Consider the following 25,546-nt stretch of genomic DNA (forward strand, 5'->3'; position numbering starts at 1 on the left):
GAGACGATCAAAGCTCGTAGATGGTAAATGTAGCAAAGACTCTTTGCTATGTTTGCTACATTTGCACGGGACTGGTGCTTTCCTCACATCCTAACATTCAGCAAACAGTAACATTTGGCATGGAGATGTTCTTCCTTTATATCAACAGTCTGGCTTAATCCCCGCTTTCATTATTTTCCTATAATCTCTTCCTGTTGGTGCTGTTTGTGCAGTGTGGCTTCTTTGGCCCAAATTTCACTTCAGATTTTATCATTGTTAATAATTTATCCTGTGGGGTTAACTATTCGCTGGCAGAGGCCAAAGCAAATTATCTTTCCTCGAGTTTTCTCTAAAAATAGGCCAGGCTTCATATTCTCTGCCAATTTGTGCTGTGAGTTGGTCATTAGACACCGTGCAAGTGGGCCGATCAATACAGCTCATTGATCCGTTCTACCAGGTGGTGGAGCGCGGCAGCGGCGCTCGAGTGAATGAACGGCCCAGAAATCAACATCAGCTGCTTGTGACACCGAAGGTCGAGCTGACGACGTCTTTGTTCTCTCTGCATTTCTTCAGTCTGTTATGATGCTTTTCTTTTTTCCAGGTGTCGTTAACGTTGTACTTTAGTAATAATTACACTCTAGATTTAACATAAATAATTGAACGTGTCATTTCTACAATTCTACAGTGTAGCACACATTTTGATACAGGAATCCCCCCCCCCCCTTTTTTTTACACAACCTGACATTATTTGTCTGCGTGTTTACCCAGCAGGCACCAGAGAGGGGGGGTCAGAGTGACGCTATGTACGAGGTGGTGAGTCTCCAGAGGGAGATGGAAAGAAGCAATGAAGAAAAAGGACGCCTAGCATCACCCACTGAGGAAGAGGAGGCAGATGAAGGTACTGAGGTGTCTCTCTTTCGCTCTCTTTTTGGCTCTTTTGGCTTTAAATATTCGTTGGGCCATTCAAATGCAGTGTGAGACGTCTTTATTTCTCCTTCTGTCAATGACGGTGTGCTTTAACTCTTATTTAGAAAGCCGCCTCAAAACCACAAAAATGGAAAAAATGTGCCCTTTGTTGTTGAAGTCCTTCGACATGTTGGTGTAGCTGCACGTAACGATGTGTAAGTCCAAACTGACTTTTACCAGCCACACACTCGACGTGTTTCTGTGGCAGAGCCTTGTTCTTCAGTTTAATGTTTTATAATCATTTGCAAAGATGCATGGACATATTGCTGTATAATAATGATTTATATAGCGCTTTTCTAGGCACCCAAAGCGCTTTACAATGCCACTATTCATTCACTCGTACATTCACACACTGGTGGAGGCAGCTACAGGTGTAGCCACAGCTGCCCTGGGGCAGACTGAGAGGCGAGGCTGCCATATCGCGCCATCGGCCCCTCTGGCCAACACCAGTTGACAGGTAGGTGAAGATCTTGCCCAAGGACACAACGACTGAGACGGACAGAGCTGGGGATCGAACTGGCAACCTTCTGGTTACAAGATGAGCTTCCCAACCCCCTGAGCCGCGGTCTTCCAACGGAGCTGTGTGTGTTTGAAAGTGTTGATACGGGTCCTGTGGGGATGTGCGCGGCAAGCCACGTGATTCTTGTGATGCAACACATTTTATATACTCGTTACATTGAGACCAGTGGGAGGCAAAGATGCATTCTTTCTCCCTTCCTCTTCCTTCTGGCCATTGGACTGCAATAGACCAAGATGTCTTTGGGATACCTTGGCATCCACCAACACGTCTGAAGGACCCTGCCTGTGCAGATGATCAGCTCTGTTGGCTCACATCTGGAAGAACATGAAGACCAGGACATCAAGCTTGGGGCAAGAGGCGGCCAAAGTGGGCTTGGAGGTCAGCGGGAACAAGCGGGGTCATGTATTTTAGTATTTATTTATTTATTGTCATTGTCAGAGAACAATGAAATTGCATTTGGGGCTTCCGTACAACCCGTAAATAAAATAATGAAGAAAATAATAAATACCCCTTAAAACCCAAGTGTAAATATTTAACCCAGTGTGACTCCAGTGCAATAAGACAATCCTTAGCAACAACATGAGAACATGACAAGTAAACATGAGAACCTGACAAGTAAGTTCATTGCTATTAAGAAGTTGGATATGGTTATTGTCCGTGAGAGGGGGGCAGAGAGTTCAGGAGCCTCACAGCCTGTGGATACAGGCTGTTGGCCAGTCTGGATGTTCTGGCCTGTATAGACCTGTACCTTCTCCCTGAGGGCAGCAGATGGAAAAGGTGGCGCGCAGGGTGATGTTGGTCCCGCAGGATACTGTGCACCCTCCTCAGACAGCGAGTGGGGAAGATATTACTGATCTCTGGCAGACTTGTTCCAATAATTCTGCCAGCTTCTTTCACCACCCGCTGGAGTGCTTGCTGGTCGGCCTTGGTGCAGCTGGGGAACCACACTAGAAATCCATACGTCAGAACGCTGCTGATGGCACAGTTGTAGAAGTTCAACATCAGAGATCTGGGAATGTGTGCGCTCCGCAGTCTCCTCAGGTAGTAGAGGCGCTGTTGGGCCTTCCGTACAACTGAGGTGATATGGTTGCCCCAGGACAGGTCCTCGGTCACAGTTACCCCCAAGAATTTAAAACTGCTCACCCTCTCCACCGCCTCACTGCCAATGAAGAGAGGCAGATGGTTGTTATGACCCCTCTTCCGGAAATCTACAATGATCTCCTTGGTCTTTTTGGTGTTTAAGACCAAGTTATTGTCGTGGCACCATGACTCTAGTTGTTGCACCTCTGTCCTATAGTTTGTCTCATCATTGTTGGATATAAGTCCGAGCACTGTAGTGTCATCTGCAAACTTAACAATGAGATTGGACGCGCAGGAGGAAATACAGTCATGGGTGAAGAGAGTGTATAGCAGAGGGCTCAGAACACACCCCTGAGGGGCACCGGTGTTGACCACAAGGGTGGAAGAGGTGTTCTTACCCACTCTGACACTCTGTCTACGGTTAGTGAGGAAGTCCACAATCCAGTTGCACAGAGAGGAGTTAAGTCCCAGTTGGTGGAGTTTGGGACGGAGTTTGTATGGCCGGATGGTATTAAAAGCCGAGCTGTAGTCTACAAAGAGGAGCCATGCATAGGTGTTCCTGTGTTCCAGGTGCTCCAGTAATGTGTGCAGCACTGTGGCGATCGCATCCTCGGTTGACCGGTTCTCCCTGTATGCAAACTGGTGCGAGTCCAGGGATGGTGGAAAAGCAGCTCTGATGTGTTTAATGACCAGTCTCTCCAGGCATTTGGCGGGAATGGGGGTGAGTGCCACAGGTCTGAAATCGTTCAGACATGTGACATTTGACTGTTTTGGGATGGGAACGATGGTTGCTGCTTTGAAACAGGATGGTACCAGTGAACAGGACAACGAGGTGTTATATATAGAGGTGAAGACGTCCGCCAGGTCCGCAGCACAGTCTTTTAGCACCCGGCCCAGCACTCCATCTGGCCCGGCCGCCTTCCATGAGGATCAGTGACGCCGTTATTCACCCACCTCGGCCGCAACCTTGCAAGCGCGCAGATGCTGATCATGACATAGTGTGTCAGATCGTGAAAGCAGGTGCGGTCTTCCAGCAGCTTCGGCTCATCTGGTTGACCCCAAACATCGATCTGGGGAAGAAGATTCGTCTGCTCGTTATACCTACCGCGATCTACGCTTGTGAGACGCGGAAACAATCAGCCAAAATCGCCAAAAGATCCCCAGCAGATCCTGTGCGTCTCTTACCGGGACTGTGTCACCAATGAAGAAGTCCGCCGCACTGCCACGCGTCCTCTCTATGACAGTGTGACTGAGCGGCGTGTGTGCTTTGGAGGTCACATTCTACGCCAACTCCAGAATAATGACAAGATGCTGCAGGTGCAAACTGTCTGAATCCAGTGGCTGCTGTCCTGCGTGTTGATTAAACTGTTGACTCTTTGCTGCATCTAAACACGACGGCTTTAGATGATATGCCAGAGCACACTGACTTTTTCACCATCAGTAACTGCAGCGCTGCCAGAGAAGTGGAGGCGAAACATTAATGACACCAACACTGGCTGTTAGACCCAGTGGTCCTCAAACATGACCCAGTTTCAGTTCACTAATATAAACAGGACTCTCATTTCCACCTGAGCGCTGTTGGTGCAAGTGTCGCAATTTAGACCACGCACATCATGTCGGTGCTGATTTGGAAAATGACACGAGCTCGCATGTGCAAATATACCCCGTCCACACATTCTGATGTAGTTTCTGAAGTACTCTTACTTCTTTGCAGCCGCAATTTATTCAAATAAAGATCATGTCAATGAATTACTACATGAAATTTTAGTTGTCATAAAGCTTGATGTGACTGTAACCGTTTGTTAAAAATAACAAGAATATTAAGAAATGGTTAAAAAAAATGGATACAGAGAGGTGTGTGTGTGTGTGTCTGTGCGTGTGTGTGTGTCTGTGCGTGTGTGTGCGTGTCTGTGTGTGCGTGTGTCTGTGTGTGCGTGTGTGTGTGTGTGTGTGTGCGTGTGTGTGTGTGTGTGTGTGTGTGCGCGCGCGCATGCATGCATATAACATTTGGCCTGCTTTAAAAAGTCATAGGTTAACTGTGTTGCTGACCCAACTTCATTCTCAGCCTATATTTACACACATGTTTAAACAACAGCTGCTCCGTTAAATCCGTTTGATTTTTAGCTGCAAACAGGAAACGGGACCATTCGCCTTCAAAGTTGTGATTGCAGTGTTGAAGTTTCACTGTAGCTCAGCGTATGTTGAGGATGTTTGCAGACAAGTCGGCCTTTTTCATGCAGGCCGCTTGAAGGTGCGAGCTTTCACTGGAGGTTTTCGGTGCACCCTCTTTGTGACCAATTTCACCAGGTCGCAACCTCCAGCGGTCACTCAGCCGACCTTTGACCCAGCAACGGTGGCACAATGCACCAGGTTACAGAAACCAAGAGATGCATAACTGGCTGAAATTGCACCAAAGCGGCGAATATGATGTCGCTTTGTTGTACGACACTTCACCAGGGTGAGAACGGCCAGCATCTTCATCGTGCTCCTTTTAGTAATGTAGCAGATGCTCGGCAGCAACGGTAACTCATGGCTCTGCATTGCTTTGGAAAGAGCACTCTACTGTAGATGCAGATCATGGATCTGGTCTCACTCCTTACACTCCCACTAATCTCTCGAGTTTACATGTCAGTAGGTTCCATCTGCACGGCAAACCAAAAACGTTTTAATGTAATACAGTTTTATGTGATTTTACTCTCCCACTGAAGTAAAATCTAAGCTTCTAAATTAAATCAACTTCTAAACACTTCAGAGCTGCCATAAAACATGACTTGATCTCATCGTCTCCGTCCTCTCTGCTGCTGATGTAAACGCTTCTCTACTTTTTCTCTCCCCTCCTTGAACAGAAGACAAAAATTGTATTTCCTGTGTCTGTCTGCCGACTCGTTGAAGCCACCCTGGCATCTGGTGCTGTGAGAGCCTTTGAAAGGGCCTTTTTTATATAACGCCCGCTTCTCCCCCAGAGCTGAAAATTGGAGGCGCTCGGGCCGTGGAGGTGGAGGCCAGCCCCATTGTGTGCAGAAATGAATACAGTCGGGTGTAGATGCCACTGCTGTGTGCCAACACGCTCCGTTCACGTGGACGCCCCCACAGCCCTCGCTACAATGTGGACAATGGCCCCAAAGCTGATGTGCTTTTCTTTCACATCATACTTTGTCTGTGCATCCGTGTGTGTTGTTTTTATCATACAATCACTTCCCATTTTTATACATGTTCCTTTGGTTTATCACAGAGGCTTGATTTGTTCACTGCACTGCTGTCATGTTAGATTTGTAGTTCATTAGAGTAAAAGATGGAATTTAAAACGTCTTCATGCCGTTAACTGGAAATTTCTGCTTGCTTTAACATAGACAAACCAATCCATTAGTGCTTTCAACATGACATGAATCCCACAGTCAGTGTGCAGCCCCTTCTGCAGATTTAAAGGTAATGGCCTTCGTCTTCAGTTTCTTTTTATTTTTTATCAGCGAGTGCGCTGGCAGTTGGAATGCATTTGCGCTTCCTGGCCTTGGAAAATCTGAGGACAGAGGTAGCTGCTTTGTGCTGCGTCTGAGCCATTTGAAAGGACTCATCAAGCATTTATAAAGACCTGAAAAGCTTCTGCTAAAGGCTTTGAGGACATATAGGAGCAGCGGTGCAGTCAGTGTAGTGGCTGCACGCTCTGGAAGAAAATGTCAGCCTGACACTTACCCTGTCCGGCGTCAGGCCTGCCAAAGCATCCTGTTATTTTCATCTCTGTGATATCATGAAGGAAACTATGACAGGTCTTAATTTTTGGACACACAGTGGGACTCATCATCATTAAGTTGATAAGTTTTGTTTGGTTCAACGTTAATTTTACCTTTTTTAAAAAATTATTTTCTTGTTAAGGCAACAGCATTTTTCTTTTGCGGTTTTTAGTTTTGTCCTCTCGTTTTGTTTCTAGTTCCCCTTTAAACAATATAAAACTGTAGGAATAATCATGAAGGTCCATAATGAAGTAAGGCGCCCTCTAGTGCATGCATCTGTCAGCACCTGTTTCTGTGCAGCATAGTCACTGACGCCACGTCCGTATCACAACATGCAGTGTGGATCTGTGCGTTTGCTCTCGTGGGTGCTTTCTGTGTGGGGATCAGTTCCTCTCTCCAGCAGCAGAGCAGGCCAGACAGTCAATTAGTGCTTCTGCATCTAAACACAAGTGGTTCGCAGTGCTGATTGCCTCTTGTCTGCCTCACGAACCATCAGGCAGAAGAACGGCAATAATGGAAGGTGTAGGCACTGCACAGGCACTCCTTCCTCCATTTAAACTGTGAGATCGATATTAACAGGTTTGAAAATGTGCATTGCGTATCAGAGTAGCTTAATATGGATTTATTAGTTGGGTGCAGATATCGGAAAGAATATCTTATCTGCCTGGCTCTTGCACAGCAGTCACAGAAACGGTCACAGCTCTCCTGGTAGGTGGCAAAATGCTCGAATGCAAGCTGTCGTGCTCCCTCTGTGTTTATTAAGTGCTGAGTGACTGAAAGGACGACACATTCAGCTTTACCTGGAGTTAAAGGTCAAGATGTTTGTCTCTCTAACTGCATGCTCAGGTATACAAGGGTATACGTGCTCCTAACACACATTAATATTGCTTTACTAGCTCATCGGTGCGACTGTAGTGAAGTGAGATGAACCTAACTCTGGGTACGACTGTTTGCGATCCTCCTCGACTTCTCAGTTGATTGCAACTCTCATTACTTTCTTTCTGTATGTTACACGTTAACGTGACCCGTGGATTGCGATGGATCGTGAACCTCTACATCACCGGCGTCCTGTTCTGTGTCTTGCAGATAGCGACAGTGAAATTTCCAGTGGAACCGGCGACGTTTCCAAAGACTGTCCTGAGAAAATCCTCGAGTCCTGGGGAGGAATCCTCAATAGATGGTGAGGCAAAATGTGAACACACTGAGACCGAATGACAAAATACGTGCAGTGGCACTAAGCAGTGGAAGAAATGCACCATAGCGATCACAGTATCCACAATTCAACTGACCCAGCATGACAATAGCTGGGTGGCAGTCTGCTTTAGCTGTGGGCTCCTTCCATAGCAATGAACCTTCATCTGTAGCTTGACTCGTGCTAAGATTGTGATGCAGGTTAAAGAAAACTCTCGATGATTGAAAAATGGGTAAAACTAAAGGAAATTGGCAGTTTAGGCTCATGTTAAATCCCAGTTTTTATTGATTTTAAAACGTTAAGCTTGATTGGTACAGCCAAGTGTTTCCAGCTGGACTGACTGTAGCTTTTAGTTGTTTGGTCAGATATTAACCAAAGTGCAGAACATTTAGAATCGTTCGCACCTCCTTAAAATCAGAAAAGTCGGCTCCACTTTGCCTCATACACGGTGTGATTTCCACTACAGCACCTTGACTGTTTTATGATCCCAGTTCTTATGGATTACCTACTCGAACTGCAGCTGAGACATTTTAATGAATTACCCTCGTCTTTGTCCCCACTCCAGATGGAGCGAGCTAAAGCGCGGCGCCTAATAGAACGGCCAGTTTAAAAAACAAAGTTTTTATTTGTTACTTCTTTAATTAATGTGTTGCAACAAAAAGCGTTTGTTACAGTAACTGCTGCTGATAAATTCAGCTTCAGACGCAGTCGTTAGAAAGAATAAGAGACGCTTGGTGCCGTTTTCCTTTCAGCTGCACCGACATCATGAAGTGAGTTTTGTCGGGGAAGTGCATTCATATGCCTTCAATGAATGTGTCATGAGAATATTTCAAGCATCATTAAAAAGAGATGACAGTGTATTTTTCTAAAGGAGGATTTTTTGTTTTTTTGGGAGCGTGGCACTGATGTGCATCAGCAGTGGTGCACTTTCTGCTGTTAGTGAAATAGTTTCATGACACTCGATCACTGCTGTAATAAAGCAATACATCAGTAAACTGAGTGAAGCTGAGTTAATGTTGTTGTATCTTTATCATTAAGATTTACACTTCAGAAGGTGCGAAATTAAAGCTCCTGTCTTGTCACAGCAAAGAAGTGATTGTCAAAGAGCTGCACGTAAAGTCAAGTGGCTGAATCGACATTGTAAAATAATGTGTGTGTGTGTGTGTGTGTGTGTGTGTGTGTACATCAGGCATGGGAACCTGTCCACTCGCCCGAAAGGTTTGTCCTCATTGGTCCGCAGCGGCATTCCTGAGCCACTCAGAGCTGAAGTCTGGCAGCTGCTGGCTGGTTGCCACGACAACCATGACCTGCTTGAGCACTACCGCATCCTCATCACCAAGGTAAACGCACGCGCACAGCAGGGATGGACAGCTGCTAATAAGAGTGCATTTCTAAAAGAAACACTGACGTAAGACTTTTCTACCACATCCTCACCTGAGGGCCGGCGAGGCGGCAACAAATCCACGGTTTTCATTATATTTGACCCTAAGATCTGATGTCGGCACATTCCTCCTGTGAATATGAACCGTGAGAGTGTTTTCTTTGTGTCGATGTTGTGCTTCCACGCTTTTAGCTGTAGCCGCCATTTTTGCCGTGCTTAAGTGAAAACCAGACGGCGGGTGTGAATTGTTACGAGATCTCGTCACTGCGATGAGAGTGAATGAGGAAATGTGTTTCTGTACTGCGTACAAATCTGCGTCTCATCAACGCTTTTGTTACAGCTGTTCCTCTGAACTGTGTGTCAAATCGGAGAAGGCTGTAATTTAGCGGACATTTAAAGGCACGCGGCGCCGTCTCGGGACTGTGACGGCTCGTGCTGCCCTTTGGCCTCCCACGGAGCAGGAATTCAAAGTGAATTTTTGGACCTGTAGTATTTAACTATTGCTTGTTGTTCTGGCTGCGTTCAGGTATAGCACACGGGCTTGCACAAAACTTTTAGCCGCAGTGTCACACTGGAGGAACGGCTCTCCAGGCTCTCTGAAGGTCCTGTTTCATAATGTGCCATTTAACTGTGGCTTTATTTATATACTTCTGTTATAGTTTCATCTGATCTTTCTTAACTTCTTATAAACGAGTAAGTCGAGCGCCCAACTGTACCTAAATGCGGCGGCAGAAGGATGGAGATCTTCAGTTTCATTGGTAATAAAATAGTTTTTTCTCTTTGCAGCACAGAGGCCAGTGAAAGCACCTGCCTCAATCAATAAGCACTAACAGAGAGAAAGCAATAGGGGTGTCGACATGAAGCGTGGAAAATTGAGCCAGCAAAGAGTGTGAACCCACAAATATTAGGTTTTAGTGACTGAAGGGAGAAAGGGAACGCGTGCAAATGCCAGGATGGCGACTTTCACTGCTGTGTGGATATCTCTGGTCCTTCTTTTTCTGTTATCGTTATCCCTCGTCTTTCTTTTTCGTCTTCTGTAGGAACCGTCTTCTTGCTCTTCTTAGATTTCCCTGTGCCCCTCTCTGCCTCTCCTATGCTCCTGTTACATAAGACTAAGCTTCTGTTGTTCAGCTCATTGCGCTGGCTTGGGCACGCCCACATCTTCTGTCTTGCTGGAGTAGTGATGGTATTGATAGGCGGTTGGTCGGGCTATTAATAGCTGCACCAAATGAATGGAACTGAGGGAAGATGTAGCGGGGAGGGAAGAGGCAAAGACCAGCAACATGAAGGTGATGTGGAGCTCGTTTGTACCTTTCTGGGCCTTTAATGCTCAGCACCGTGTATCACCAGGAGCCGTGTTATGGACCTCTGGAAAAATCTATTTCGAAACCACTAATCTACTCAGCATTTAGCAGCATGTGACCCGTGGCGTGCTCGTATAATAGTGCGATACTTGCAATACACTTAAGTGTTGCGCTGCTCTCATTTACAGTCATCACACACAGTCGCAAATGCACACTGTGGCCTCGGGGCATCTGAGACATTCACAAACAACTTTCTGGGCTGGCGCAGCGCTGTGTTTGAGGTCGGGAACGGCGGGTTGCTGGTGACATTTGAACAACCTTTTCATGTCCCCAGAGCCGAACAAGCCCAAGGTGTGCCTTGAACCCACAGCTTAAAAAAGCTCAGCCAGCTATTTCCAGTCCTGCCATCCCAAAAACAGACGCCGGACTCGCGTCTTAGCTTTGAAAGCTGTAATGGAAGCATGGAGGGAAACTGCACAGCAGGCAGGACCTCAGCGTGACCAGCGCAGGACATTTCAAAGCTGCTAAACACTGACCTGTGAATTATTCATTCATAGAAAGGCACCGAACTCAATCAAGCTAGCTTTGCAAAAGCAGTTTGTTCCACTCTAACTTTGTTACTGACTTGTAATTCAATTATAACTATTTCACTTCAGTTTTATTTCTATAGCATCTAATGACGGTCACCTCTAATGTCGAGCCCAACATTTCAACAAATTCTTGCACCTTGCACCCATTTTCCTTAAAAAAACCAAAGAGGGTGGACAGCTGAGGACTTGCAGCGTGTATAACCTCGTCTGTGAAGATGAGCTTTTTCTGTGTGTCTTTCATTTCCCGGATCTCACCTGGTTTCCTCCCAGGACTTCTAAGGTGCTTTCCATTTCAGTGAGCAGCCAGCTTAGTGATGACATATAAAGTCTGTGTGTAATCAAAGGTAGCATCAGCCATGCAGCCAGGCTGGAATAATACTACACCCACGCCTAATAATGCTCATAAAGATACACGGAGCACAATGTACATAAGAGAGGCTGCCATGGTAACTGTGAGGGTCAACAGACTTTTCTTTGCTTGAAGTTATCGCCATGACAATTCTGTCTCCTTTAGCCTTTGTCTCAGTCTTCCTTCGCCTAATGAGTTGGTGTTCTGCCTTTGAAACCTGCAGTAGTTGTTTATGGATTTCACATAGTCACTGTGGCGACCGCTGCACGGTGTTAAGAGAAATCCACGTCTTATTTCACTAACATTCATTTTGTTGCCATGTGATCCTTAGTTTTCCAGTTTGTGCACACATACAAGCTTTTCTCTCATCTTTTATATATGTTGACATTTTCATACTGACGATAAGTTTTCACCCTTGAGGTTTGAGGTTTCCCATCACTGCCTGAAAGACAAATCCCTGTGGTGGTGTCAGCCAATCAAAGCCTCTCGCACACATTCGTACACACTCGCCTCGCTGTCCCGTCCTCCTTTATAGTATCTGCGGGGAACAGCTGCACTGCACGTCTGCAGTACAGCCAAGCAACACCGCTTCCTACAATATAGGTCTATTCACAGCGCTCTCCCTCCTCGGGTCTGTGTGCCTGTCCATAATGCAGTTTCCAGTCTCCATTCACCGACAGTTTCCACAGTAGGAAAACCGTGGAGGATGTGCTGCCTCTGATCCACAGCGTCAGAAACATCGGTATCATTTCTGTAGTTACTGAAGGTTGGCTAAAAACTGACTCGACGACAGATTTGATGTTTACTGAGGACCCTCTGCTGTGTGTGTGTGTGTGTGTGTGTGTGTGTGTGTGTGTGTGTGTGTGTGTGTGTGTGCGTGCAGCTGAAATGGTGTAATCAGTCATGTTAATGTGGTGCCACTTGGACACGTCTGATTAGATGCAGAATTTTTAGTATTGAGTGAAATTAAGTTGCCATGCCAAAGTGAATAAAATGATTCTGGAGTTTTGCTGGTGTGCAGTGATAATTGCATCGGCCGTCTGTGCTGACACTGATATGACGCCCGCATTAAGGAGATTTAGCCAACCTCATCTCTGGTCACTTCTTTGTCCAGTGCTCCGTGTCTTTGCCTCCACTGCAGTCGCAGCAGCTCGTATCACCTCAATAAATCTGAACGACCTGCAATGAACAGCATTTTCATCTGGGTGTTAGATTAATCTTAAATGTGATTTGTCAGGATACAGCAGTAATGTTTATCTGCAGATTAAGTGAGAAAAACTTAAAGCTGCTCTGGGATGGAATCACTTAGTATAATCAACAAAATCTTATTTCATATCCTTGAACTTCGAGACTCTCAACAAGGGGCGTCCTGTTTGAAAATACCGTTTGCAGGGTTCTGTTTGTAAGAGGAAGAACGAAGTAGTTGTTGCTACTTTATTTTTGTTGTAGGAGATGAAGTGATTAGTTGGTGTGTCCAATGTAACGGCGAACAGCCTGCCACTTTCTGGATAAACCACCAGGCCAAACACCTTTTAATGTAGATATAAACTCCCTGCTTATGCTGGTACATTGCTGTTTAGACTGAAATCAGCAGGAGCCCAGGCATGGAGGAGGGAGGGATGCTGGGAGGCAGTGAAAGGTGAATCAGCCGCCGCCTTTGTTTCCAAGTGGCCCCGCTGGCTTTGTTTTGGAGCAGAATGAATTATTAACGGTGGCCTTCTGGTCGTGTTTTTCATCAGTGTCCACCTCCAAAGGTAAAGAGCGCTGTGATGAGAGATCTCCATTGACTGGCTCCTTCCACAGTGACAGCACAACTGTCTACCTGAACTTCACCTGATCTATTTTAGTGTTTTTAGTTTGACCTGTTTCAGTAGAATCGAGTCTCATTTTGACTCGAGCATACCGACTTCTATATTTAGTCAAATTGTAACACTTTTCTAAAGTAACGGCTAACAACATAGCGTTACCAAATAAATAGTGTATTCAGTATGATGTTATTTCCCACTGCCTGTCTTTGCAACCTCAAGTCAAAGTTAATTGTGCACTTTTTGATAGATGTGCGTGTTGCTCTCAAAGATTATTGGTTCAGTAATGTACGTAGGAGTTGATGTCACCTTAAACATGAGGGTTTAGACATTACGCTACTATTAAAGTCAAATACTAAAATGGATTTGATAATCATGAATGATGTCGTAGTTTATAGATTCTAATTACTAATATAAACAGAAATATTTACAATGAGAAACTCTTACGTTCTGTTTTGATCCCTGAGCTATAATCTGTTTAAAGTCATCAGGTCTGTGCAAGCCTTTCTTCAGCTTTTATGTCCTGTCATAAGCTGCTGCATTACTGAAGAAATGAAATCGCAGGAGCTCCTATTATTATAAGATCATACACATTTACCATTATATCCCAATAGCAGTGTTTCTTGAAGCTGCATCCCCCGTTTTATTCAGGCGATGCATGTTTGTTCTTTCGCTCTGTGTGGCTTTGGCCTATTGTAGATTTTTATTATTATTTTTTAATATAACAGTCTTCAAAAAATCACATTGAGCTGGCTCATATGCTCCACAGTAACCGTGCTCGCTCGCTGGCTTATTTCAGTCCACGCCATGGTCGCTCCATTCAGACGTTAATGTGTTGGTTTGTTTTCCAGAGTAATTAAAGTTGTTTTCTAGATGTGTGCAGTGTAACGATTTCCTGTCAAAATGACCACTCCTCAATGACTTTAATGGTTTCTCAGTAATATTAACAAAGTTTCAGTTGTGTATGCATCATGCTGGCCGGTTTCTTTCCATCCACTCTTTAGATTAGCCAATTTACTGTCACTTGATCCCTTTCAGGATGCTCCCAACTGGCTGAAATACCTGGCAACTGTAACTAAGGGGCAGAGATAAGTGTGCTAAGCTGTTGGTAAATAAAGAAAAGAAACCTGGAGTCTGTTTGGATAATGCAGAAGATGCATTTTCCAATAATTAAAATGTTTCTTATCATACTGGAGGTTAACTGAGTGTTCATGTACATTATGTACACTTTGTTTGTGGCAAGCTGAGACTGAACACTGTACATATTATGACTCAGCGATGTTATGAAATTTGCATTTGAATATTTTTAGATTCAGTAGTTTTTGTTTTTAAATACATAAAGCTGCTCAACTGCAGTTAAATAGTGAATAGTGTATGTTTATGGTATGTGTGCAATGAAGGGCTGTGTGACTAAACAGGAAAGGGGAGAAAAAGTGATAAGGGCTTCACTTAATAGAAATAGTTTGAGAGATAAGTGATATGTAAATAGGAAATGTATCCAAATGTACCTCTGGGAGAAAGCCAGTCTGAGGCAGGATAATGTGGCAGGGAGCCTCAGGTGCAGCTGGGAGGGGAGGAGGCGGGGCTGTGAGCAGCGAGGAGTGTGTGTGTGTGTGTGTGGAGAGAGAGAGAGAGACTGGAGTGTGCAAGCTAGAGAGAGTGTGTGGTGAGGGAGGGAGGGAAGTGTAAGCCAGTCACAGCATCTCTCCTCACTGCACCAGGGCTGAGGGACTCTCCATCCCCTCGCTTCTCTCGCTGCAGATTTAACTCATTTCCATCAGCGCAGTCATCCCCCCCTTTTTTTGCCTTTCATTTTTACTTGCTGCTTTGGACAGATGCATTGCATTCATATCCTTCAGTGTGCCAGGATCTGAGGAATTATTAATTAAAAACGTGTTGTTGTTTTTTCCTGTTCATCTAAAATAAAAGGGACCATTTTCAAAAAAAGACCGGGACTCCGACTGGGACTTTTCTTCTCTTTATGCTGCGAGAGCGGATTCCCTTTTGTTGTACCGTCAGTGTTTTGTTCAGGTGACAGCTGTACTGAGAGAAGAGTTGGATAGGACCCCCTCCACAACGCTTGAAAGGACTAAGGCAACTTGGAAAATCTGCGGCTGCATTAAGCACTTGAGGACAAGGTCCCCGAGCCCTTCTAGGTGCTGCCAGATTTTCAAGAATACCACAATGAAAATGGAAGTGTCGGGTAAATAAGCCGACTGTCGATTCATTCCCAAACCCCTCTCTGCAAGTGTCTGCGACAGGATTGCTGTGGAGTCAAAGTGATTGGAGCGCTGAGTTATTCAGGTGGCCTCTCATTTCTCCTGGAAAGTCCTTGCGTCTGCCTGCATGGGAGTCTGACATCAAACACTCATCAGCCGCTCGACTCTTACGTTGGTTTGTCTTTTTCACAACTTGCAGTCCAGAACACTGAGAGGCAAGTTTGCACATTTGGATTTAAACTTCACATTGTTGGCAGAAGTCATCTGGACATTGGGATGCTTTACCTCATGCTGCCTAGGGATGCCTTGTAAACACATTTCCCCTCACCACTGTGTGTGCTGAGAGAGCTGTGACATTATCTCCCGCGGAGATCCCCGTGTTGTTCTAGCCCGTGTCTGTGTTTTGATTCAGACAATAGCTGGGCATACACGGGCTCCAGACACTGGCCGGAGGACCACCAAAATAAGGGAAGCCTGCGGTTACATAGTAAACACTCTGGCACACAGTGAAACTTTGGATTGTAATAAAGAAATGAATTTAATTATACATCGCTGATGCTTTAATTAAACATAGCGATCACCTAAAATGTGTTTTGGAGCCACAGCGGCACCCAGAAAATCTCAGCTGTTCTTAAGGAGTGAAATAGAAATGCTCCATTATTGTTGGGGCTCTTTAGTGAATCGAGTGGAGCTTTGGACTTTGCTTTAACCTTGTGTGATTTCCTCCCTCGCATCATCTTTGCTCTCTGCCCTTGCGAGGACATCTCCTGCCCTCAGCCTCCTGGTGGCAACTCTCATTTAAATCAGACGATGAGGCCACCGACTGCAAGGCAGAGCGGCAAGTGAGCTCACCGCTGGGATACGTGCTGGCCGAAGCTTTAGGTTTACTGAAGGAATGCACTTTCTTCGTACTACTGACCGCTGCCCACCCACTACTTTCACTGACCATGCATCATTGGAAAGGAGAGCCGAACGGGTTGTCCTACGCTGCTGGCGGCTGCATTGATTTTCCTCCAGTCTGCGTTCATTTGATCGAGACCGAGCAGCGATATGAGAGTAAGGCGAACGAAAGCGTGGGCACGCTAGGGAGCATGTTCAGCTCTGTGAACTGAGATTGGCTGCAGACGCCTGGCGAAAAACAGGAGGGCGACAGGAGAATCTCCAGTTTCGGCCCAGCTGCCTTTATGGGTGACACGCTGCAGTCCTGACCCACCTGGACGGCACCCAGAACAATGAACCAGTCTGAACTGACAACAGACCCTTCGATCACTGCCAACGTCAGCCATGGAGACTTCGTTCCTGGCAGGGCCTCGAACCACTCCTGTCCCTTGGGCTGGGGGCTGAATGGAGGCCTGGATGCTTGCATTCTGGAGACCGCTGTCATCGTGCTGCTAACTGTACTAATTATTGCTGGGAACTTGACGGTGATCTTTGTGTTCCACTGTGCCCCTCTGCTGCACCACTACACCACCAGCTACTTCATCCAGACCATGGCCTACGCCGATCTGCTGGTGGGGCTCAGCTGCTTGGTGCCCACCCTGTCGTTACTCCACTACCCAACCAGTGTCCAGGAGCCAGTCACATGCCAAGTTTTCAGCTATGTCATCTCTGTTCTGAAGAGTGTTTCAATGGCCTGCTTGGCCTGTATCAGCGTGGACCGGTACCTGGCTATAACGAAGCCGCTGTCCTACAACCAGCTGGTGACTCCGTGCCGTCTGCGAGGCTGCATCACTCTCATCTGGGTCTATTCCAGCCTGATTTTCTCCCCCTCCTTCTTTGGTTGGGGTAAGCCGGGCTATCACGGGGATATTTTCGAGTGGTGCGCACACTCTTGGCCCACCTCCGCCCTCTTCACAGGCTTCGTGGTGTGCTTGCTCTATGCGCCTGCTGCCCTTGTGGTCTGCTTTACCTATTACCACATCTTCCGCATTTGTCAGCAACACAACAGGGAGATCAGCGAACGACGTGCACGTTTCCCCAGCCAGGAGATGGAGGCCGGTGAAGGGAATGGTGGCGGGCATCACGGGGGGCACGGGCCGGATCGGCGCTACGCGATGGTACTCTTTCGCATTACCAGTGTTTTCTATATGCTTTGGCTGCCCTACATAATCTACTTTCTTCTAGAAAGCTCCCACGTGCTGGACAGCCCTGCCCTCTCCTTCATAACAACTTGGCTGGCCATTAGCAACAGCTTTTGCAACTGTGTCATCTACAGCCTGTCTAATAGTGTGTTCCGGCTGGGCATGCGCAGGCTCTCGCAGACCATTTGCTCCTTCAGCCACTGTGCTGCAGATGACCGGGACTTTGGCGAGCCTAAACCAAGAAAGAGGGCAAACTCGTGCTCCATCTGAAGCCACGTCTCCCACAGGATGAGGAAATAAGAATCCCAGCATGCTTAGCAGCTAGTTAACTCGTAGTTAAATTGGCAGGGCTCAGTGGATAACTGTATCAACCTTTTTAGCTGATAACTGTGACATTATCCTGGGCACTGGTAATTGCATTAAAACCCTTTCAAGGAGATGAATGCAGCATCTAAACTGAGATTTCAAGCGAAACGGGCGCTCTGCGGTGGCTTTTACTCTACATTACAGCGAAGGCTCTCTTAGCCTTTACATCTCTGTGCACATCATCGATGAGATCGGATCTACCGGAGAGACAAAACTGTAAATGCCAAAACATTCATAGATATCTCCTCACAAATCAAATGTGACCGTTTCATGTCTGTTAACCTTTGCTAGTGGTTGTGATTCAGAGCAACCGTCTAATGGATGTCTTCATGCTCTTTGTGTGTGGATACAGTGTAATCTACAGTTGTGCTCACAGACCTGTTTAAAGGTTCTAAGTGGATATTAGACGTTTCCATATCAATGTTACACGTACGACAGCGACAGCAGCCGGTGTGCTGCTGTGACAAATACGACGGAAAATGGCTTTGACTGTTTTTAAGAAGTGAGCAGGTGGAGTCATAGTTATGTCAGGTGTTCTGCCCCCCCTTGATTGGGTGATCGGTTACAGCTGAGATTTAAGCTAAAGATTTTACGACATGAATAAGTGCTGCTAATCTTAGAAAGTAAACTTAATGTAATTCTGTTCTGACAGTATGCAGATCATATCTCATATACCAAGGGACTGTGCAGCTTTAGCACTAAAACCTTTAAATGAACAAAATTGCTTAACACAGTTATTTATTGCTGGTCATCAAATGTCCATCAGTTCAGGTGCTGCTGTGATTGGGCCTGTACGAGATTGTTAAACAACTTTAATTTGACCTGAATATCATCAGCTGATTCGTGCTCCCCCCACGACAAAGCACCTTATTTCCAAACTGGAACAAAGCATATGTCAGGCTTAGCATAGATTCATACTGTGACGCTTAACTGAAGTCAGTGAAATAGTGCACGGTCTCCCTCTGTGCTTTGTATTCCTGACGTTCCCATTATGAGTGTTCAGTCAGTTTGATGCATGACTTCATGATTTTGAACCAGCCAATAAATATCTTTTCTTTATACAAATGACAGCTGGATTGTGAACACAGATGAAGATGCAGTATAAGTGTCACTGTCCAAATCTTTTCTTCTACATGAGCTGCTTTGAGGATGCAGATGTTTTACTGTTGAATGTGGCTTTGAACCCACTAACACATTCACTCTGGTGCGGGGCCTCAGATGTCACAAGTTTCTTGTGCTTTGAGTGGCTCACGTGAAGGATAGTATTGAGATGACAGGGGCTGGGATTAATGTGACCTGATCTGTTTGTTAAAAAATGACAGGGTAGACGTTTAAGGCTATTGGTTGTTTACCTCGTCTTTGTTCGTTGAACTGGTCATCTGGCGGTGCGCTTTATTTTTGCCTCATCTTTTATTTCTCCCAGTTCTGAAATAGACGTGAAAATCTATATAACAGACTGACTCCCACTTTACCACAGCACAGTAGGGTAGTCATTCCACTCTGTATGAAATGCATTTTTATTTTCATTTGACCGGTGTCAAATGAAAATAAAAATGCATTTTATACAAACGAGAAAATTAATTTCACATTAATACAGCAGCAGTCTTTAGCCAAATTACCATTTGGCTCCTGTAGTGGTGTCAGCAGTTTGTGGTTTAGGCCCTGTAGTGCATAACGGCCACGCGGGAAACCAGGAGACACAGCAAACCCAGCTCCCAGATACTGTAACTCTCCGATCTACTGCTGCGGGACACTTTGTGTAGGCCAGCGGTGTCCAGCTCCCGGCCTCGAGGTGTCCTGCAGGCTTTAGATGTGTCCTTGATCCAACACAGCTGATTTAAACGGCTAAATGACCTCATCAACATGTCTTGAAGTTCTCCAGAGGCCTGGTAATGAACTCATCATGTGATTCAGGTGTGTTGACCCAGGGTGAGATCTAAACCCTGCAGGACACCAGCCGGTGTCCAGCAGCCAGGTCATCTCATCATTTTAAGGCTGCTTTGTGGTGTTTTACTGTAGGGCCAGTAAAACTGAGTCTTATTCTCGTTGACATGTTTGACATGGAGTATGTGAGCATTCCAGTTTAGTCTTTCTGGCCACCCTATAAATTGAAGCTAAAATCACTGTAATGAGATCTTAGACTCTTTTGATTAATCCTCAGGCTGTAGTGTCGTCACCGGCCTGTGGTCAGTCTGAGTTTGTACCGGGAGCAACTAATAATGGTTTATTCATATAGTTTACTGTAACTGCTGGCAGTGTTAGTTTTTGTTTGGGGTTATTCAAATAAGTGAACTTGGAGGCAGATGCTCCAAAAAATGAGGCAAAAGTGAAAAGCTGTGGACATGTGTGCAGGTCCTCAGAGGAACCGCCAGCATTCTTCAAAATACTCCACTTTGGTCGATGGTGTTGGATTTCAAATAGTTGCAACTTTAATGCAACGTTAACGCATTATAGATTGTTTTATGTGCCTAAAGGTGTATTTTGTAGGAAAAGTGTATTTTATCTTGAGAATAATTGCCATCACATGGTCATGCTGCACTTTTTAAAAACATTTCACGTACCGTGTGAAACTTTACACATCCGAGGATACGTCGTCACTGCGTTTAGCTTTTTCTTTAAGCTCAAGAGGGTCGAAAATGGGTCGTTTCATAACTTTATCAGCGTTGATGTGATTTCTGACTTCCATGTTCTGCTCTTTGATATCTACATTTATAGAAATGTCCAAGTGAACTCACTCCAACAGCCATACGATCTGGCATATATGAGGTATAACAGTAGGGACTGTGTCAAATACTAGACTTAAAATATTCGATATATATATATTTTATTTTGATAGCTTGTGTTTTTGTATTCACTTTGGGAGCGTATTAGTCGGGTAGTAGATGAAATTATTATGACCTGTAAAATCTTCAATGTGGTGACAAACAATAACACGAAAGCAAAACTCTGTAATGACATAAAATAGAGCAGTTGTCAAAAAGTTTAAGAACATTTAAAGTGGAGATCACAGTTGCTGGTATGAAGATGCACACGTGCTCATGCCTTTGTAGGCTTTCATGTAGCAGGTCATGTGAAACGTGGTCCTGGCACGAGGTTTCAGTCAAAGTGCCGAGTGTTTAATAATCAATGATTTGTGTGTCTGTGTTACACTGACCAAACTGAAGTGGTATTAAAAAATCAGAAGTGTTATGTCACCTTCCTTTTAAGTGCTTTGATAGAAGCTTTTAGTAAAAAGTGTTTAAAGGAAATATTATATATTTATTTAATTTATGTTTGAATCTTTATACAATATACTGCATATGAGTATGTAGTGCGTGTATCTGTTGTTGCTGTACAGCCAAAATAAGTTCTGGCAGGTGTTGTGGACCCGTTTTCGTTAACTCACCTAGGCTGATGTTTGAGTAGGAGGCGAGTGTGTTAAATTGCACAGTATCTATTTTTTTAATTTGAAATTTTGTCAAAAGGTTTTTGCTGTTGCTGCCAACCTAATAAAGGTGAAAATAGTAGACATTGCTTTTGGACAGTGTGTGTTTCTGTGTATCGGTAGCTGCATTCACACCCTGCTGGGAGTAGTCGTCATATTTTCTCTGCTCAAAATGTTGCAGAAAGTGGAAACGTGGGTTTTTACTTTGGCCGAATCATGTGATTAGCTCACACCTGCCTCAGCAAACATGGGCGACGCTTTGATGTACAAGTCGTTTTTGAAATGTTCTCAATGTGTAATAGAAAGGAAGCCGTGCACATTTATAAATAACATAAATCCAGGACCAGAGGAGGGACGATAAATCTACATCTCGTCTTCTGACTCCTTGCAGAGAAAGAATGGAATGAAAATTGCAACCTAGTGCAACACGAGTGACTCTCATCACTTCTGTAATGATGGTATATCAGCTTAAGCTCTGAGGTTGGATCCCTCTTAGTGATACACATGTGCTGATCCTTTTGACGCAGGCAGTCAGTACTGATACACCTGTGTGTACATATGGATACAGCATATCCAGCCTAAAGTTATATCTTTAGGCTACACAGCAAACGCAGTAAATGACAAACAGATGAGGTAAAGAGTCATCTGTCTGACCTCTTTATTCTCCCGACTGATCTCTGCCACAGACTAGTCGTTCTTTTACTGGATAAAACTCCTTCACGTGCTCTGTTGGTGTGAACAGATTTCATATGATAAAGTTGTCTGTCTTAAATCAGCCTTTCAGATTTATTATGCTTTTAGACTGCGAGTGAGTCTCTCACCAGCCATAAACCCTGTGTCATCACCTAGTGGACGGAGAAGCAGGAGGAGACGGAGAGCTTTCTGGAAAAAGTCTTGCCAAAGCAGCCGACTGAGAGGAATAACCGATTCGGTTGGGTCCAATGAGAAGTGCTCAGATTACATTTGTATTACAATAATGAACCAAATATAGTTACCGCATAGAGACAAACTGTCGCATCCAAACTGACAGTCAAGCCGTGAGCAGCTTCCCAGTCCAGGCCCACTTGATGTTCACGGCCAATGCTATATCAGGAATTCCCTTTTATTTCCACAAATGGTAGCACTTGCCTCACGTCCTCGTTCCCTTTCCATCCTGCCACTCTGCTTCTTCCGTCCCGATTGAGAAAGGACCACCTGACCCTCTTTTGAGGTGGGGAAGTCATAATTGGAGGGGAAACCAGTTCCTGTCTCTGTGCGCTAATAGCGGAGCCTCGCGGCAGTCACCAAAAGCCTTTGATGGCACAAGGAGGGGCACACTTAGACACCCACACACCAACACTCGCTCATACATCTTGTATTGCCTCCATTTCTCTTTGAAAACATGAGATCCAGCTGATAGATGACAGCTAGTCATAGCCAGCTATAGCAGTCCTCAAACTGTAATTCATCCAGTGGGAGGTTAAACCCACATCATTATTGGATTTGTTGTCATTTGGGGGGGCCAATCAAGATTCAGTCCATCAATAGTTAATCTCAAATATTTGACTAAATTATTTTTTTAAAAGTTATCTGAAGGGAAGCTAATAACAGAGGACATCCATACAATGCTTCATGGCAGTCCGTCTACCTGAATCGTTTCAGCTGCAATGACTGCTTGATTGTGTCACTCCTCCGGTGCTCTCATAGCTTCCTAAAATGCTTTTCTTGATACAGATTTTCTAAAGAGAAAATTTTAATAATAGAATAATAAGGTAAAAATATGCCGTCCTGTACTCTTCCAAACCACAGTAAAGACTACGGTGAACTTCTGTGATGTGCAGAGAGGTGCGGGCTTGGTGACTGCCACGCTTGAGAACATGTCCTTTAACTCTAACACAGATTAACTGTGAACCAAAGGAAATAAAAGAACACCCCGTGATTCAGGTGCTTGTAGAACTACCTTTAGCAGCAATAACGTGAAGTAGGGTTGGGCGATATGTAAAAAATCGCCGACAATCATCAGTCCAGTAATCGACGATGGGCGATGTATTTGTGCATGCGCAGACTTTTTGATGGGCGGAGCAATGTAATCATGCACGTTCTGATTTGCAACAAGCACTTGGGCGCACTCTGAGGAGGGGGCACTTGCTCGCAGATGAAAGAGGGTGCTGTTAAAACAGCGCTAATATTATTTTCTGTTGACTGCTTCTATTAGCTCCGTCATTATTAGCAAACTTACTCGTGGGCAAATAAATAAACCGCCCCCTGTAAACACGATCGCCGGTGGGCTCAGCCTATCATCGATAGTCGATATTCATCCAATCGCCCAACCTTAACGTGAAGTGCTGCGGACTGGACTTTGACACACCTTCAAACATCTTCAAATCATCAGATCTCCACCAACAGCTGGCGTGAGGTGTTTATGCTGTTTGATTTTCACCAAAAGCGGTGCTGTGCATTATGGACAAACATAAAGTTTTGTGGTTTGTTAAGAACTTAGCAAAGCTGAGCCATGCTGCCGTGTTCTTCTAGTGTGGACGCTCTTTGCTGGCAACTCTTCCAAACAAGTCACAGTTGTTCAGGCTTTTTTCTAACTATACTGTCGCAAACTTTAACTTTTAACACGCTAACTGAGGCCTACAGATTGTGAGGCAAGCTTGTTGCAGCTGCTGCCTCTTAATTCCTGTGGAAGCAGTGAGGGTGGCCTGAGTTTCTTCAGTCATATCGAGGACAATGCTGATATATTAGAAAGCATCTGCAGCAGTGACGACATACGAGTGCCTCTCCGGTGAACGCGCGTTTGAGGACGTGACATTTAATCAGAGTATTTATGTAATTGTCATGGTGACAAAATGGTCAGTGGTTCAGTTCTCACAGAGGACCTGATTCTTGTCCAAGTGCTCCAGAGCAATAAACAGAACACTTAGCTACCCACTCGTTGCAGAGTGCGCTGGATGGGAACATTGGAAATGTCTAAAATGTGGACTGACCAGCACTCTTCATCCGATGCTTTTAAGTTCACAATTCGATTCCACCTTTGGACCCGGCGAGTGCCACAGGTACACTTTTGTCCATCAGTTGATTCTTTGCTGAGAGCTTTCTCTTCCATCTCGTTTGAGTGCTTTGAGTTTCCCTGCATTGGTTTCACTGGATGAAAGTAACGATCAGCATTTCTGCAGGTTTTTTTCCACCTTTTGTATCTTAAAATCTCACCTTAGCCTTGAGCACCTGTTTATATTTGTGTGTCTGTAATGGATCTGTGACGTGTATATACTCATGCATGTATAATACCGATTAGTAATCATGTTAAAGCTTGATAAGTTTATACTGGTTAAGAAATTCAAAACAAGTTTTTACATTTTTTCAGAGAAGAAAATGTATCAATTTGTAACCAATAAAAAGCGATTGTTAAATTAAATGGAGGCTTTCTGTAAAACATGCTAACATGTAGATGAATTCTCAACTTTGGAAAAAGGATTAAAGATTTGAACAAAAACTAGGGACACTTTATTAACCACTGAATAAAAATTATAACTGATCTGATAAATACACATTAGAGGTCATTTTTATTAATTTAGTTAAATTGTTACTGTTGCAAAAATGCGAGCTAATTAAAAGTTTAGTTTTCAGATTACTGTTTGTCAACGACAGTTTATGTTGAACTTGAACGATATTTAAAACGTTGGTACTGTTGTCGCCGACATCGTCAGACAGCTGCCGCTCTCACCGCAGAAACTCTCTTCCTGTTTCAAGTGGATTTTATTGTGACAGGACGGAGCTCGTTAAGTATCGGCGTTGGAAATGCTTTAATCCATTTGTCTTATTACTGCAACGCTAAACTAACATCTGAAGAGTTTTTAAGATTTCTTTTAATACATTCTAATTTAATTTGGCATAATTTCCACTAATATTCCTCTTTTAGCTGTTCAGACACACGAAGACAAACACCTTGACAGACAGCGGAGGACAAACCTGTTTTATTGTTGCCCTCCCTGCAGACCTCAGACACTGAAGCTCTGCCAGAAAACCACTGCCAGCTTCTTTAATTCTCTCTCTAGGCATTTTATCTGAATGAAATACCATAAGCCAGTCAAACTACCCCCTTGGGCCCTCGGCATATTCCTACTCAGACCTGCAGACTTTCCCTGTGTGTCTGAGAGCCTTATCTGGACAACAGGACTGGTTGTGTTGGGCAGGTTAGTAGCGAGAGGCAGCTCGTCTCAAACCATCATTAACACGACACATAGCTTCTCTCCTTTTGTAACCAAATTATAACTGTGTATGTTTTTTATGTTACACAATTAATAATGAGTAAATATTAAGCTAAAAGTCAGATGTTGTGACAGATGGCCTGCGCAGACGTTTTGCCAGCTCTGGTTTTCGCTTGTCTCTGGTGTGTGAGGAAGCACAAAAAGCTCAGATATAATCAAACTGGTTTGCCAGTATTTGTGTTTGAAGTATGAGCCTGGAGCACTGGGAATGGCACAGGACATGTTAACCTTCATCTTGGTACTCCCTGGATAAACTGTGGGTCAGATTGTCATGTCTCTGTCTTGGTGTTATACAGCCTCTAACATAACACA

The 25,546-nt window shown here is 44.7% G+C and overlaps 2 protein-coding genes across 4 annotated transcripts in view; both read left to right on the top strand.

The window, feature by feature from the left end:
* The window catches only part of rabgap1l (RAB GTPase activating protein 1-like), a 93,862-nt gene that overhangs the window by 14,549 nt on the left and 53,767 nt on the right, over positions 1-25,546 (top strand). For all 3 annotated transcript variants that reach the window (XM_085437231.1, XM_085437229.1, XM_085437230.1), the window contains exons 11-13: positions 748-877; positions 7,360-7,453; positions 8,655-8,805. In XM_085437231.1, coding sequence (XP_085293357.1) covers positions 748-877; positions 7,360-7,453; positions 8,655-8,805 — 375 coding nt within the window. The remainder of the gene's footprint in view (positions 1-747; positions 878-7,359; positions 7,454-8,654; positions 8,806-25,546) is intronic.
* gpr52 (G protein-coupled receptor 52) lies at positions 14,603-21,073 on the top strand. Its single transcript, XM_085436656.1, has one exon. The coding sequence runs from the start codon at positions 16,346-16,348 to the stop codon at positions 17,462-17,464; it is 1,119 nt and encodes a 372-aa protein (XP_085292782.1). The 5' UTR covers positions 14,603-16,345; the 3' UTR covers positions 17,465-21,073.

Source organism: Copadichromis virginalis, linkage group LG17 (assembly GCF_057382275.1).
Source record: "Copadichromis virginalis isolate Kocher_CV1m ecotype Utaka linkage group LG17, C_Virginalis_male_GT1.1, whole genome shotgun sequence".
Lineage (NCBI taxonomy): Eukaryota > Metazoa > Chordata > Actinopteri > Cichliformes > Cichlidae > Copadichromis > Copadichromis virginalis.